Source organism: Microcebus murinus, chromosome 5 (genome assembly GCF_040939455.1).
Source record: "Microcebus murinus isolate Inina chromosome 5, M.murinus_Inina_mat1.0, whole genome shotgun sequence".
In the NCBI taxonomy this organism is placed as follows: Eukaryota; Metazoa; Chordata; class Mammalia; order Primates; family Cheirogaleidae; genus Microcebus; species Microcebus murinus.
In genome coordinates this window covers 27,549,798-27,566,944 of record NC_134108.1, presented here as the reverse complement: position 1 = coordinate 27,566,944, position 17,147 = coordinate 27,549,798, and the positions used below count along the sequence as shown (strand labels likewise).

Below are 17,147 nucleotides of genomic sequence, written 5' to 3'. Positions count from 1 at the left end.
TTACTTTCCTTTAACAATCTAAAGTAACCATCATACTTTGTTCACTGATAAATAACAAATGTGTATCAAGCCAGTCAATATTCTAATTTCCATGAATTTAACAAAGAGAGGTTTTAACCATAATTAAATTTTAGTCAGGATTATCTCACATTCAAAACTTCTAAAAAAAAAAAAAAAAGAAAAAGAAAAAAGAAAAAACCTAGGTTCATTTTCATCTGTATTTTAATGCATTAAAAACAAACAAGCAAATAAATAACACCCTGTAATTTCTACTGCAATCTAGGAAACACTATTATCATAAGATGACATATTATACACTCATTCCCTTAATAGTTAAAAGTATGCATCTGTGCCTCCCCATCCCTCCCAAAAAAACTTTTTTTTTTTTTTTTTTTTTTGAGACAGAATCTCAACTTTATTGCCCAGGCTAGAGTGAGTGCTGTGGCATCAGCCTAGCTCACAACAACCTCAAACTCCTGGGCTCAAGCAATCCACCTGCCTCTCAGCCTCCCAAGTAGCTGGGACTACAGGCATGTGCCACCATGCCCAGCTAATTTTTTCTATATATTTTTAGTTGTTCGGCTAATGTCTTTCTATTTATAGTAGAGACGGGGTCTCACTCTTGCTCAGGCTGGTCGCGAACTCCTGAGCTCAAATGATCCTCCCACCTCAGCCTCCCAGAGTGCTAGGATTACAGGTGTGAGCTACCATACCCGGCCCCCCAAAAAACTCTTTTTTCATGGTAACAGACTGTATCCAACCTTGCAGTAGCAAAAAATCTAGCCCATAGGTTACAAGAAATATTGACCCAGTTAACAAATCACCACACTCATACTGACAGATACCAACCAATTAATATAATGGTACCATCTCATTTCCCCTCTTTTGTCCACTAAATTCGAAATTTAATACCAAATCCTACAAATTTGAAATTAAATATCTGCCTATAAAATGCAAAAAATAGTATAATTATGATACTTATATTTAATGATATTTAAATAAAATGGAATTTTATTAATACATATTTATAATATAAGGGCAAAGGGATTTTTAACATTAATTGGCTGACTATAATAGGATATTGACTACCCTATTTCATTAAAGTTAAAAAACAATAACTAAAAAGCTCTCTAAGCTATTAGCAAGAAGAAAAAAATGTCTTGTGTTGTTTTATCTGATTTTATTTCCACTACATTCTATTAGATATGAAAATGAGTAGTGAAATAACCAAAAACCAAGGTGTAACAGAACATACATCTTAAAAATTCACAAACTAGAAGACCAACTAATAATAATAAAGAGTTAACTGTAACATGCAAGATTTTCTTAATAGCTCAAACAACTTAAATTTTTTCTTAAAAGCTTGAGCAAATTAAAGCCTCTCTTTAAACACTACGTAAAACAACTAAAAGAGAACAAGTATAGGCATACCTTTTTCTATCCTTCCTGTAGACATTGTTCCCTCACTCTTGTCTTTCAAATTCTGCATGTTATCTTGTTCCAGAACCACTGACAAAGCCTTCTGCACATCAAACTTGTTCTTCAGAACTGCTTCAATCAATATTTCATCTGGCACAGCATCTCCAAGTACCTCTCTCATGTGATCCAGGCATGAATAAAGGCGAGCTAAAACAAACGATGATCAAAAGCTATTCTAAATAATGCCAAGAAAGAACACTCAATCTTCAAAACTGATAAAAGATTTGAAACTATACTAGAATATTCAACTCTTCTTTCTCCTTGGTGAAAATTATGTATAATGATCATATTTTTATCTGTAATATACCTATCTTCCCTTACCACAGGTACAATTTCATTAATTAAGAAATCACTAGAATACATGTCTCCTGAATAATAATGACTAAAGATTTTAAAAAGTGTAAATTATATATACAATAGCTATTTTCAGTCAATGATGATGATAAAAGTCTCTTGAATAATATTGACTAATGCTTGAAAAAAATGTAAATTGCACGATATATACTAATACCTATTTGCAGTCATCAAGGATGACTATATCTGCACTGATCATTTTAGACATGTACAGAAAGGGAGGAGAGAGTGTGGGACTATTTCTAACTTGTTAGTGAACCCAGTTAATCACTACGTCTATTTCTTACATTTCTTGAATTACTACTTTAAGTTTTCTTTTAGGTTAACTTCAGTTTTTCCCAGCCAACTAAATCTTTCCTAATGACTTCTAAAAAATGGGCAAGATAACCTAATATAAAAATGCCATAAAAATAAGGACATCCAGTAGATTAAGAGGAGGATGTTCATTTTAAAAATAAAAAATTTAAACCTGGAATTATCTAAACTGTTTATGGATTTTAATTTTCTGATAACTGTTATCTTTAAAAAGTAATTATTAATATTTATTAGTGATACAAAATCCACAAAAGCCAAAACTTTGTAACCCTAGATCCTAAAATAGGTCCTGGTATCTAGGGGCCAATAAATAAAAATGAATATATTCATTTATACTTGCATAACACTTGACAATTTTCACAATACTTATATATGTATTCATTTTGTAATCCTCATAACACTATGCACTAGATATATATGTGCTAGATATATCAGGCAAATTCTAACTTATAAAAATGAGATTGAAAACTATGGCAGTACTAAATTAGCAATAATCAAAATAGAACTGAGGTTTTCAGACTCTGTACTCCACAAAACCATTGCATAGAATGAAATTTTTTTAATTTCAAAATATTAAGGGGGTACAAAAAATATGTAATGCTTCACAAATTTGTGTGTCATCCTTGTGCACAGAAACCATGCTAATCTTCTTTGAATCATTCCAATTTTAGTATATGTGCTGCCAAATTAAGCACAAAATGCATTTATATTTAATTTTACATACTTACTTGTTGAACAAGGAGACTACTGGCAATCTCCTTCTTAAAAAAAAAATTATTTGATACTTTTTTCCATTGCTCTATTTTTTAATTATTAAAAATAAATTCCTCAAATATTTGAGCAATTCTACTTTGATTCAATCCAAGATTTATTTTATTTTATTTTTATTATTATTTTTTTTGACATAGTATCTCTCGCTTTATTGCCCAAGCTAGAGTTAGTGCCGTGGCATCAGCCTAGTTCACAGCAACCTCAAACTCCTGGGCTCAAGCGATCCTCCTGCCTCAGCCTCACGAGTAGCTGGGACTACAGGCATGCACCACCATGCCTGGCTAATTTTTCTATATATATTAGTTGACCAATTAATTTCTATTTATAGTAGAGACGGGGTCTCGCTCTTGCTCAGGATGGTTTCGAACTCCTGACCTTGAGCAATCCACCCGTCTCGGCCTCCCAGAGTGCTAGGATTACAGGCATGAGGCACAACACCCGACCAGTATTAATTTTAAAAGGCTAGTAAGCTATACTGGAAAAATAATACCTGTCTGAAAAATACATAGATTACTGAAACTGGAACAGAATACACAGCATAACTAGCATCAAGGCCTCTTCTAATTACAGGAACTATTTTCTACACATACACAAAGAGGCAGTATAGTAAGGGGGTTAAAAGCAGAAGTTATGGAATTAAGCTGGCTTGGTTCACATCCTAATGCCACTTACTAGCTGGTACAATCTCAGGCAAGTGTCTCATTTTCTTCCCCTGCAAAAGGAGGACAACTGCCCTACCTCATAAGGTTGTCAAGATTAAAGATGCTAATTCTTAAACAGTATGTAGCACAGTATCTGGAGAGTATTTAGTAAAAGTTCGCTACAATCATTATTATTGTCATCATGCAATTACTTACATGTGTCAGGTTGGAATGATTAACTTTCCTTCTCAAGCATAACTTTGAATTTCATAACTCCTTTATCACTGTCTACTGAAGCATATTAGAAGGACCAGACTTCTACTCTACTCCTACTCTCTCAACCCACAATGTTAACTATAACACTTTCTTTAAAAATACAATTAAATACTATTGAGAATTTCACACGACTTCTCATCTTCACATTTTTATCCAGATTTTCAAATGTATTTGCAGAGTTGATAAATTCTTTTTATTTCTTCTGCACCTGTTGTTTGCCTTTCTGCTTTCTAATTTTGTATATTTATGCTTTCTCTCCATTTTTCTCAATTTGTTAGCAGCTGGTATATATTTCACTGATTCATTCAATGATCAGCTCCCAGATTCATAAACTTTTTTTTCAAATTAATTAGTATAAATTTTCGATTTCAAAACATTTATAGAACAAAGCCACACTCCAGACAAAAAACAAATTGGCTCAGCCCTGCTCACTATCAACAGATGACATTACTGGTTTACCTGGCCATTTAGTTCTGCTATCAATCTGTGGCTTGAGCAATGTCATGTGTGAAACTTTTTTATAAAAGAAGAAAGCCAAAATATAAGTGTCTTTGTTAAAATGTTTAAGAGTGTTGAAAAGCAAATTCAGAACCAACGTCATTACCATTTACAGGTTCTATCTTGAAACTTAATTTACACAGATAATAAACAATCAGGACACTTGTATAGTGCTACTTTAGACTTCAACTGTTTTTTTTTAAACCGTTTGGAACCTAACATCTTCCTAAGTAAAGGAGTTTCTGTATTCTAATCATAAGCTCTACACAGAGTTTACTAAACAGTAGTCTTAAAAAGTTCCTATAACAAATCACTGGAGTTTATCTCCTATGGAAAAAATGAAAGAATAGTTCAATCAAAAATTCTAGTTACTAAACAATACCCATAAAATCAACTTTTCAGCCATACAGATATATACACATTTCACACAATATACTTAATACAACAAATTTTTCCTGAAGATATAAGATACGTTTTTATCATTAGTTATAGTCACTGTTATGAACAATCACGATAAAATTGATAAATTCTGGTGTATTTGGTTATTAATCATTTTCAGGTAAGAAACACAGATACACTATTTTTTGCTATACCTTGATCAATTGCACTTAGCTGATGGTTTGAAAGAGAATTGGAAGACTCTCTTAGATCTTCATAATCATATTCTTCTACAGGCTCAACAACAGAAGGTTTGTCACGTCGTGAGTAAATAAACTGAGCAGCTAGAATACAAAATGATCAAAAAATGCTGTAGTATGGCCATTTCCCATTTATCTTTTTATTACAAAAGTTAAAGCAAAAGTTAAAGATTCTGATCTACCACCTACAGTTACCCACATTCCATAAAAATAGATGAAACAAAAACCAATCTAAGACAAAACATATCATACCCCAAATCCTGCTCAAATGCCCAAATGTCCTTACTATTTATTAATCTCTTGTAATGTTCTTTCTTCTTTCCCAAATCTCTAAGACCATTCTACTGAACTTACTTTCTTCATGGTTTGCAAAAACTACTTTTTCTAATACCTCATCCTTGCCTACTATTCTGTGTTCCCTGAAATTTTCTCTTCTTTCATACAAATATTTCAAGCCATGTATCAAATAATAATTTGCATAATTAAGAAAACACAAGATTAATTTTCACTTCCCAAGAACTGATAATTTTGCCTGAATCCAAGAGTTCACTGAAAACATAGGCCTTAATCTTTGAATAACTCATAATTTCAATCATATACTAGCATTATAAACTAGTATCATATACCCAACTTTGACTTTCAGATATCTGTGCTACACTGCAATAGTGGCAATGTCATCACTCGATATATATAACTGGGTATTATATATTTCATTAAAGAAAGGAAAGATAGATTGTCAAGGTGCCAATACATGCCTAAGTATCATATATGAAATGCAAGTGAACAAAGGAGAAAATATAAGGCATGTCCAAAGTATTGATGCTTCCACCTCTACTGGATGGCCACATAACTCAATCCTGGAGACTGTTCAATTATGAAGGAATACAATTAAAGAATGAAAGAAACATTAATATAATATCAAAAGGCAAGGTATTATTAGGGAGTTTACGTTATCTAGCTTTCTGTAAAAGCACAAAACATGTTAAGTCCATTGATTTTTGTTCATGTTATTAGAGGACATTATTTTTAAAAAACTACATTCAAGATTTATAGATAACACAAAAATATAAAGCTATGGCCTATGTATAACATTTACAACTCAGAAGGCCACAGCACAGGTGCGTTCTAATCATTGTGTAAGTCAATGGCCTTAAAGATTAGCAGGGAAGACAAAGAAGAAAAATGTAATGACATATTTTAAAAGCCAAATGAGTAATACTGATAACAAGTACGCTGTGGAAGCATAGAATATTAAGTAATCAATGAAGATTGGAGCAGTTATAATAAAGGAGGTAAGAACATAAGAAAAGCTGAAGAAGTGGAAGAAACCTTGAAACAGGAAAATAGAATAAGAGAAATACAGAGCAGTTGCGATAACTGAATCTAATCGACTATAATGCATGTTTCCTTAACATAAATTAGTTCACACTAACTAGTAAATAGCAGAACAGTGAGGGTGTAACATTGAAGATCCTTTAGGTTATGAAACTTTTCTTCCAATACTTCAATATTTTGTATCACACCACATAACAGCAACAGATACAATGAAGATACACTAACACCAACCATAGAGGAATATCACACTGTAACTGTACTGTAATGCCACATATCCCCACATTCTTCCTCTTGGCTAAGTTTGACCACATACTCTGTTTTGAGAGACCTTACTGTGAGAAGATCTTCAAGATCTGTGAAAATTTTGCTTTTGCAACACTTCATTAGTTTTAACCCTTTCTTACATCTCCTTCTATCAAGCTTTCACCTTTTTTTAATGGAAAGTCCTGTGTTTACTAAAGTATTTAGTAGTATTTACTAAAGTAGGAAGATAATGCATCTTATTAAATGTGTGAGCATTTTTACTAAGATGACTACTATTTTTATTAGTACTCTATAGGCTGAGTGGTCAGTACTGATCCTATTTTTTCCCCTTAAACTGTTATTTTTAGTATATGATTTTAAAGACCACAAAATTTTTCAGGAATGCACATATTATATCGTGTGATCCTTAATTTGCCCCCTCTTGTGCAAGGAGACCATAATGCTGGTGTTATATTAATAGTCAGCATGGCTAAACAGCAGAAAGAGAGATCCTATTTCATAAATTCTTTAGGAGGACCATGTTTTTTTCACATGTTAAAAATCTCAGAATTAGAGATGTGGCTTATAGTCAAATGGCATCTTAGCATTACATAATACTTGGATTGGCAGCCTTTTGTTTTAAAGCAGTCCATGAAATAATATGCCTTACAATCCACAGCATCTTAAATTTAATGAAATGTGGGACTACTAAAAAATACAAATTGGCTATTTTCTGCCTGGTGATTTACAAATTGCTTTCTTGGCTTTAATAAACTATATTCAGTTTAGCCTAAAAGTAACAAATACTTTCCCCAACTTCCTCTCATATATATGAACTGTGAGGAAGAAACGTAAAACAAATTAAAAAACTAAGTGAGGCATGAAATCAGATGCTTCCCTCAACAAGTTTCACTAGAAAATCTTGACAGGGAAGAGGAAGTTCTCAATGTACAGGCTTCTACTCTACCTCCTAGGAGTGACTTTTACCTGCGGGGTTTTCCTACTACCGCCCCCCACACACACACCTACCACCCAACCATCGCCTCACCCACACACACACACATAAATCCAACTTAGAAACCTATACTGTGGCCTCTTTTGACAGTAGTAATGCTTGGGTTTGCCTGGGAGGGACAAAGGGTAGGAAAACTCCTCCAGCAAAAATAAAAATAGCAACTAGGGGAGAAAAAGTAGTCCAAATCTTTGAAATTGAAATAACAGCCCAAAAGGCAAGAGATACAGTAAAAATGGAGAAAAATGCAATAGTGAGAAAATGGATAAATACAGAATGTTATTCCCTAAAATTTCAAATCACAAACTTTGATGGAAGTGCTTTCTGAAAAAATGGACGCCCACAGTAATTTTTTAAATTTAAGATAGTTTGATAAACATAAAAGTTAAAAGAACTCAAAACCTTACTCCAAAAGCTATTTAAAATTATTCCCTAAACACCTTAAAATAAAAATCACGTGAGGCACTCATTAAAGATAAAGCTTTCTACACTCCTTCCCATGATTAAGGGGTACTGGAATGGAGCAGGAAATTTGTATTATTAAGAACCACTCCCAGCTGATTCACATCACAGAAGGTTAGGAAATACAGGCCTACAAGTTTCCCCTTTCTTCTGCCCCAACTGTAGTCCACTTTGCAGAACATTATCAGTTACCTGCCCAAAATACTACCCTCCTTACTCAGAAACCTCCAATAAATGGACACTAAAAACACAAAATTAAAAACTGTCTTCCACAATTTGGTTCCCATTTCCCTTTCTAGCCCTTTTTCCCGCTTCAATTTGCACTAATCCTGGGAGTCTCCCAAAACAAGCCTCACTTAGAGGACACTGCTTAAGCAATGTTGTTTCTTGTAACTGGAATGCCATTCTTGGTTACAAATTTACCAGCCCCAATCCCACACCTCCTTCCAGAAGCCTTCCCAGATTCCTTTAGTCAGGAGTTTTTTATTTACTCACCATACTACTGTAGCGAGCTATTTAAACAAGACTTTAAACAAGCTACGTTATACCAAACTAATTTATAAATTTATTAGAATAGGGTTTTTCTTACACATAAATTGATGCTCAATAAAAGTGTTAAATTGGAATGAACCAAATAAAGATTATATCTAATCATATTAGTTGAAACAAAATACATAATATTGAAATAAAGTTTAATGTATAGGCTCTTTTGCACTCTTTCAAGATAGATTCAATACTCAGTATCAAAATTAATCTTTCTAAATGAAATTTTAAAAGTTAACATTTAGAAAATGCCTTTCCATCAAGAAAACTGAGCTTAATAGAATTCAAAAAAATATACATGTGCTAGTGAATTTTAGAGAGAAATTCCTATTAATTGGCAAAGTCATTCAATTATCAGATTTCATTATACCATAAGCATGATTGGCTGGCTCTTCCACAACATGAGCCACTTTTTTAAGAAAAGAAAGTATTCTTCTAAAACTATTCATTTTTTAATAAAATTACTTAGAAAATATACCCCTAAGGAAGAAAGTAAGTTTCTGATCTGTTGTTACTGCTATTTTTTAAATGTTTTGAAAAATCAAAAATCCAAAGTCATATGCTTTTGTTAAAAAATACCAGTTTGTCACAGAAGAAACTCAAAACTGTTCAACTATCTCCGGCTTTGATAATGTTGGTTGACTTCTTGGTGTGTACAAAAGTAACTCAGAGTCAAACCCTATTGAACACAAACACATGCAAGACACACATCAAGAGCTATGAGAAACACACAGATAAACTTTGACCCTGTCAAGAAAGCCAAGCCATAAATGCATATCTCAGAAAAACACTCTCTGAAGATCTGACCATGTGTACTATAGCTCATTACTCAAGATAAAGTTATTTATCCAGGTAAGCCTAGATAAATGACTACATTAACCTCTAATACTAGGGTATCTTTCAGTAATACTTCTCTCTATGAAGGGTTCTACTCTTAAGCAAGCTACATCCAACAACTTCCAAATCCTATAAACCTCAACTCCTGTAAATTTTTTCTTTACCTGGAAACCCAATGCTATTACTCTTGCCCTACACAAACGGTTCTCAATGCATATCATAGCATACCCTAGTGGACTTGTTAAAACAGCTGCTGTGCCTCACTTCCAAAGTTTCTGACTCTTGGGTGGGTCCTCTAATATTGCATTTCTAATAAACTCTCAAATGCTGCCAACGGTTCAGGGACCATACTTTGAGAACACCATCCCAAAATAACCTCATGTCCTTTAGATACATACATGTAATAGTTTCCTATCTAGTCTACCTACATACATTCAAGTAGCACCTTTAATCCACTCTCTACCATGTACATTTTAAAACTCAAATTTAACATTATACCCACATAATCATCTCAGTTCCATGAACATGCCATGCTCTCTATTGTGCTTATTAGAATGTGAGTGATGAGGCTAGTGCTACCAGACATCACTTTATTATCATCCCTAAAATTTAAATTACCTAGTCAACTGTGATGCTGAATTGTAGGAGCCCCAAAGAGCAAGTGCCTAGGAGGTACCTTGGAAAATGTGAAATCTGTTTTATTACTAAATCCCTATAAAATGTCTTCTTTTGAAGCTCTGAATAAGGAGATTTAAAGGAATTAGGCCATTTCTCAACTTCTAACCTACCATTCTTTACTCAATTTTGTGATGCTGGGGTGAAGTCTCTACAAAGCACATTTCTTCTTTGACACCTGGCTCCCTCTTAGGATCAGGGAAGGAGATGCTAAAGGAAGACTAGAAGACTGAAGAAGGAAGGCACATACTCCTTTCCTTTTTGCTTCTTGTTCCAGTCAGTGTCATCCTAGCAACACTTCACCTTGCAGAAGCAGTTTGTTAGAGTAAATAGCAATTAATATCCATTTTCAGTTTTTCCAAAACTCTGAGAAACAGCTTCAACTTGCCTCTTCGCTCCCCAGACACCATGACTAGTCAGTAGGCTGGAATCCCCTCTTAAAAAGACTGAATCCCAGCTTCAAAGGGTCTCTTCAGAGGCACCAGCATCAGTCACACAGTGCCTCCCTCCCCAGAGGTCTGAGTCCCAGTTCACAGTCCCTCCTATAAACTTCAGAGAGAGGCAAAGTGGCAAAAGAACCCTCTCGACATGGTATAAGTTCCAGCTCCAAGCAGCCCTCACAAGCTTCTAAAACATCGGTTTCAACCTTGTCCATTTGTTCCCATAAGCACTAGGAATGGCAAATGCTTCTTGAAGTTACTACCTTCTCAAAATTTTGGTTGCCCTTTTTGAATTTTTTTTGTTCTGTAATATCTGGTTAACAACTTTTCATATTAAATTCTCTGGTAAAATGGTGCAATTTCTATCTCCTAACAGAATATTGACTTATAATAGTGAACTATTAAAGAAGAGAGGCCATGATTAGCTAAATGAGAAAAGTACTTAACCTGAAGAACATGCCTACAAATAGACAGCAAGATGCGTTTCAGAATAACATGTAACAAGAAAAAAAGGTGACAGAGTAGACAGGATGAGACAACTTCTGGAGCACCCTCACCTTTATAAAGAAAAGCAAATTATAAAAGTCAGAAGGAACATATTTAGTTTTCAGAGGGTAAAAATGGGATTAAAGCAGGTACACTTTATAGGACAGGCCAGCAGACTATAACGTAATTAAGACAAAGAGGATGTCTTAGTCCATGCAGGCTGCTATAACAAAATACCATAAACCAGGCAGCTTTGAAACAACAGAAATTTATTTCTCACATTCAGAGGCTGGGAAGTCAAAGATCAAGGCAGACTCTGTGTCTGATGAAGGCCTGCTTTAAGGCTCACAGACAGCACCTACTTGCAGTGTCCATGGCAGAAGGGTGAAGGAGTCTCCTGAGGGCCTCTTTTTTAAGGGCATAAATCCTATTTAGGAGGGATCTGCTCTCATTACCTAATCACCTCCCAAACACCCTACCTCCTAATGCCATCACCTTCGGGAATGGTAAGTATTTCAACATGTGAGTTTTTTGGGGTTTTTTTTTGAGACAGAGTCTCACTTTGTTGTCTGGGCTACAGTGCCGCAGCATCAGCCTAGCTCACAGCAACCTCAAACTGGGCTCAAGCGATCCTATTGCCTCAGTCTCCTGAGTAGCTGGGACTACAGGCATGCACCACCATGCCCGGCTACTGTTTTCTATATATTTTTAGTTGGCCAATTAATTTCTTTCTATTTTTAGTAGAGACGGGATCTCACTCTTGCTCAGGCTGGTTTTGATCTGATGTTGGGCGATCTGCCCGCCTCGGCCTCTCAGAGTGCTAGGATTACAGGCGTGAGCCACCGTACCCAGCCTCAACATATGAATTTAGACACAAACATTCAGATCACAGCAGAGGATTTTGATGGAAATGTTAATTATATTATCCTTTAAACTTGTGGAAAATGAGTTTTATGAATTATATTTATACAATACCTAATTACTGGTAAATTGTACCCCTCCTATATGCCATACTAAAATTTAGCAGGGGACTTTAACCAATTGTATATATAGTAGGCTGAAATTTAAAGACAAATGTATCATTAGAGAAATGAGAGAAAGATTGGGATCAAAGACTCAGTCTTTGCCAAAAAAATATATCAATCTCTTCCTTATAAGGTGGTAGAGAAGAAATCTTTAGGTACGTGAGCTAAAAGATGCAGCTCTAATGCGGAATCATACAAAAACTTGAACTCTAATCCCTCTGTGGCTCCATCAAAAGTCTGAAGTATATGTATTTGGTTTGTTACCAAACTGTTTAACAGCAGATAAAGTACTATATAAAGGGAATCATTTCTGAAGGATATCATAAATAAATAAATGGAAGTCTATACATAAAAACTCAATGTTTCTAATATCAAACAAATACTCAAGAATATAAAATTAACTGCTGCCTGACTCCAGAGGCTTTAGAATTCCATTATTGACTAAATCACTGTTTTAGTATATTTTGATAACTGTATGTTGCAAAGAATATTGGAAAAACCACAGTCTTCAGAGTTTTCTTGAAATTGTTTAAAACCAAATGATGGAATCAAAACTATTTCATTTATGGGTAAAGAAATTATTTTATATACCTTTAAAAAGTAACATACAATTATCTTTTTAAATGTTACATATTATAGTCTAATGGAATACTAAAATTCACCTGTTGATGGAGAAATACAATAATCATCCTCTACAGACTGGCCATAGAGATCATCATCTTCAAAATCTAAAATAAAAACAAAAGAGATAAATTCATTTACAAGTTCTTTTTATATTGATGTATTTGAGTTCTCTCCAAAATTATTCATCAAAACCTGGAATATCTACTTTTCAAAAAAATTCTAAGAATTTCACCCACAAAGCAAGTAATTTACTAACATTTTATATTTATGAAAACATACATGGTTCTTGAGTTTTTAAGCTAATTGGGTTTTGAGTTTTTCCAAGTTTTCACCTAATGTGATTGAAAAATAATAATCCTACAGACCTACAGTTCCCAACCCCAGGGCCACAGCCTGGTAGCAGTCTGTGGCCTGTTAGGAACCAGGCCAGGGGTTGCCTCTGCCTCCCCCCGCCCTTGCCGTTCACGGAAAAATTGTCTTCCATGAAATAATATGGCTGCACCGCACGAGGTAAGCTGTGGGCAAGGAAGCAAAGCTTCATCTGTATTTACAGCCACTCCCCATAGCTCACATCACCACCTGAGCTCCGCAACCCCCAGCCTTCACTCCAGGAAAAATTGTCTTCCATGAATCCAGTCCCTGGTGCCAAAATGGTTGGGGACCGCTGCTGTAGACAACATATTTGAATTGTCTTTCCAGTGTTGACAAAAATCTGAAAGAAACCTTCTATCCATTTTTTTCTCCAAGTGCCCACTATAACCAAAGTACAGACTAGCACACACAGATCATGAAAGTAATTTTTCTTCATGTAGAGCTAGGTAACCTCTAATAAACCACCCTAAACTCCCTTGTGCTCACTACCTACTGACTGGAATATGCTCCTTGCCCATTTTTTCCTAAGGGTATTTCTTTCTCCTAGCTAAGGTTTCGGCTCAAACATCACCTCTTTGCAGAAGTCTTCTCTGACCACTCTGGGTAAAAACACCAAGCTCCCCTCCCACCTTTATCTTCTAGCACACTCCTCCAATTTACAATATTGTCTTCAAAGCACTACACCTATTTCACTCCATGAGCCCATCAACTTCTTCAGGGTAAGACTTGGTTTAGCCAACTACCTGGCACATAATAATATTTGGCACTAAATTAATATTTGTTTTGTTATAAATGAATAAACAAACTAATTAAAACTAAAAACCCACAAGAAATATAAATATATTTACATAAATGTATTTACTCATTCATTCAACAAATACTAACACCATACCAGGGTCTATTAGAGACACCAGCTCACTGTTCAGCTCTTTCCAAACCTAAAATCTGACAAGGAATAGACAAGAAAATGGGCAATTATAAAACCATGTGAAAAGTACTCAACATGAGAAATACAGAGCAATTTGGGAACACACACAAACAACAAAACAAGAATTGGGAGTGAGATGGCAGAGAAAGATCCCCACAATATCCAAACCAATTCTAAAGACAGAGTTAGCTATTTTCTGAGGGTATGCATGCATCAAGAACAGCATGGTCAAAAGCTGACACCAAATGCTTAAGGCAGAGCAAGATTACATAAATGCTACTATAGATAAAAATAGTAACATATTATTGTTATAGTATAACATTCAATAAATTATTAGATCACAATCATGAGTTAATACGTAATTTAGGGCCATTCACGAATAAAATATTTAAAGACAACATGAACCTTTTTTTACTTGGTCAGTTTTTCAATACTGAAATTGACCCTAAAGTGCCAACAAAATATAAAAAGTTGAAGAGAATTCTTTCCTAGGATCTTTCTAAAGTGGTTTGTTTCCTCAATAAAATTTTGGAGTATTTACTGCATGTAAATAACATTGTGGCAGCTACTAGAGTAAATATAAAATTAAAGTATGGATTTTTGCCTTCCTGGGCTTTTAAATAAGTAGCTGAGGCAGCCACATAAAGACTATATATTACAGAGAAAAACAAAGTTAAAGAGAGGAACCAATAGATTTTAAAACACAAACCCTCTCTAAAGAGGTTGTATTATTAATTACTTTTGAGAATTTTTAAATTATAATATTATTCTGAGAGTCCAAGGGAGAAGAAGAGTCCCTAACTGGAAAGAAGAGAAATAAACTGGACCCTGAAAATGAGTAGAATTTTTATAAGTAGGAACAGTGAGTGAACCTCCTATGTTACAGGAACAGCTTGGTTATGATGTCACCAATTGTTCAAAAGAAACACAACATGACAATCTGACCTCAGGTGGCCAAGGTGATATTTAGCACTCACTCCCTCAGACCTAGTCCCTTCCCTCCATGAAGCATTCCTTCACATAGAAATCCTGCTTAAACTCCCCCAATCCATTCCAAATTAAGTGTTCTCATTTGCAGAGCCCCCCACAGCACTTTGTCAGTACTTTTTTGTAGCATCTCTCATACTCGAATCATCTGTTACTTGTATTATCTCCTCCTTTTATATTACCCTCAAATATCTATTGTCAGTCTCCAAAGCTTAGGGCAGTACTCTAAGCACTCGATGTTGGTTGAGGAAATGATAAATGACTATCAAAGAAATTAATGAGTAACAGGCCTATTCATGTACTCTGTATCAAATTTTGAAAAATATCTCCCAATCTAAAGTCATTTTTCAGGTGACAGTGGTCCACATGCAATACCCACATCTGCTGCAATTATTTTAAAAGGCTTCCATTCTAAAGTGAACACCAGGAAATTAACATGTGCCAGGAGGACTCGGTCACAGTCTCCTAATGTAGCACAGGGTGTTAGATGCCCTCCCCTATGGTTAGAGCATACTGCTGTTCTAGAATAATCTACTATGGGTGCCATCGATAATCACCAATATATTAAGCACTACATGCTCTACAGTTCACACAGCAATAGATCTTTAATCTATTCCTCCTCTGCATTAGTTCATGTTCATTTATATTTTTAGTTTGTATGATGCTTCGTGATGCCTATAATTATCCATTGCATGAAGAGGGGTGTGCTCCTCCTAAAACTTCTTTTGAACTCCTAGAGAACATTCATACGCATTTTTTTCTTTTACTTCATTTTTTAAAATCAAAAAGTCCTTTTCCAAGCCCTCTTTCCTCTAGTATTGCTTTTTATTTCCATTTTAAAACTCATTTATATAGAACATTACCAGCCAAGAATTGAGCATGCACCTCAAGATCACCTGATCGACTTAGTCTTTGAATCTTTTTAATGTGTCTTTTCTACTGTCTCCTCAGTTTTCAATCTGAAATTCGTTGACAAAAATTAGTTAGCTCAAGCTAGGTTCTACACCAAGTCTGTATGAACATGAACAAAAGATTCATCATATAAATCTAACACAGTTACAGCAGGTCAGCTGAATGTAAGTCAACTTGTGTTTTACAAATAAGCAAGTTTCAATAGCATTTCTGAAAAAGGAGTTTGGGGGAGAGGAGCCAGAATCAGGCATGTGAGTGGCTGCCCTGAGAGGAAACAATGGAAGAGGTGACAATGCTTACTTGCATAAATATCGCTGGATCCCCTCCTCACCAAATGTCCTTCCCATATGACGCCTTGCAGCACCCCCCCCCCCCCGCCAAATAAAATCACTCCAAAAGAGCAGAAATTCTGACTTAAAGTAACGCCATTCGGTGGCACTCAGATGTCCGGTTATTTTTCCCAGCTGGGCCTCCCCGAATTACAGCCTGGCACCACTGACGAGGAACTCACAGATCCAAGTGGATGCCAACGGGCTGGGATCCCAGCTGGAACAGCGTATATAAAGTCCCGATATGACCCTGCCACCTACCTTCATCGTAGTTATAGCCTCGGACATTCCGATGCCGGGCCATGGTGGCGCAGAGGGCGTTTGCCTCAGCCCCTTCCAAAACACCCCGCTTAGATACTGACAAGGAGCCAACTTGGGCCTGAAGCACACGTCGGCGCCATCTTAGCTTCCGGCAGGCCTCTGCGCTGAGCGCCTGCGCACGCGCGACGTCTTATCTGCGCACCGCGCGACAGCAACCTCTCAGCGTCTCTGCCCGCCTCCCTACAAACGCATGCGCACTGATGCGCATGGGGAAGTCCCGCCTCCAGGCAGGTCTATTGACTGGAATTTCAAACCGAGTAAATCCGCCCGACTGGAATTTGTTTGTTTGAGCCAAGTGTTGCGAGTGGGGGTACATGACCTACGCCAGCGTCCCGGTTTTCCAGCTTGGTTTATAATAATCTACTGAAAAAGCTGACTGTGTGCTCAGCAAGAGCAGGGACCTTGTTTTATCCAATTTCATCTTTGAAGTCTAGTTCACAGTAGGCATTCAACAGACGTGTAAATTTGATATAAGAATTAGTGCATGCTTTAGAGGGAGGAAAAAAGACTACTTTTAAACGGGTTTATATGGTCAGTTTGAGAACCTGGCTACAATAGGTCACCATGCTTTCGTGTAATTCATGGCTTTACGTATGGGATCTGCATTAAAACCTCTAGTAAACAACTGTCTGCTCTTAGCTTTG

At 35.7% G+C, this 17,147-nt stretch overlaps 1 protein-coding gene and 1 non-coding gene across 3 annotated transcripts in view; both read right to left on the bottom strand.

The window, feature by feature from the left end:
• HBS1L (HBS1 like translational GTPase) overlaps positions 1–16,658 on the bottom strand; it is a 91,251-nt gene extending 74,593 nt beyond the window's left edge. The window contains exons 1-4 of one of the 2 annotated variants that reach the window (XM_076002933.1): positions 16,444–16,658; positions 12,693–12,758; positions 4,928–5,056; positions 1,432–1,626 (exon numbers count right to left, since the gene is read on the bottom strand). In XM_076002933.1, the coding sequence (XP_075859048.1) occupies positions 1,432–1,626; positions 4,928–5,056; positions 12,693–12,758; positions 16,444–16,486 (433 nt within the window). In that variant the 5' untranslated portion in view covers positions 16,487–16,658. The remainder of the gene's footprint in view (positions 1–1,431; positions 1,627–4,927; positions 5,057–12,692; positions 12,759–16,443) is intronic. The other variant, XM_076002932.1, reaches the window with a different exon arrangement.
• LOC142871209 (U6 spliceosomal RNA) lies at positions 2,735–2,843 on the bottom strand. The gene has a single exon (XR_012919473.1). It is a non-coding gene; the product is annotated as a U6 spliceosomal RNA (small nuclear RNA).
• Positions 16,659–17,147: the final 489 nt, after the last annotated feature.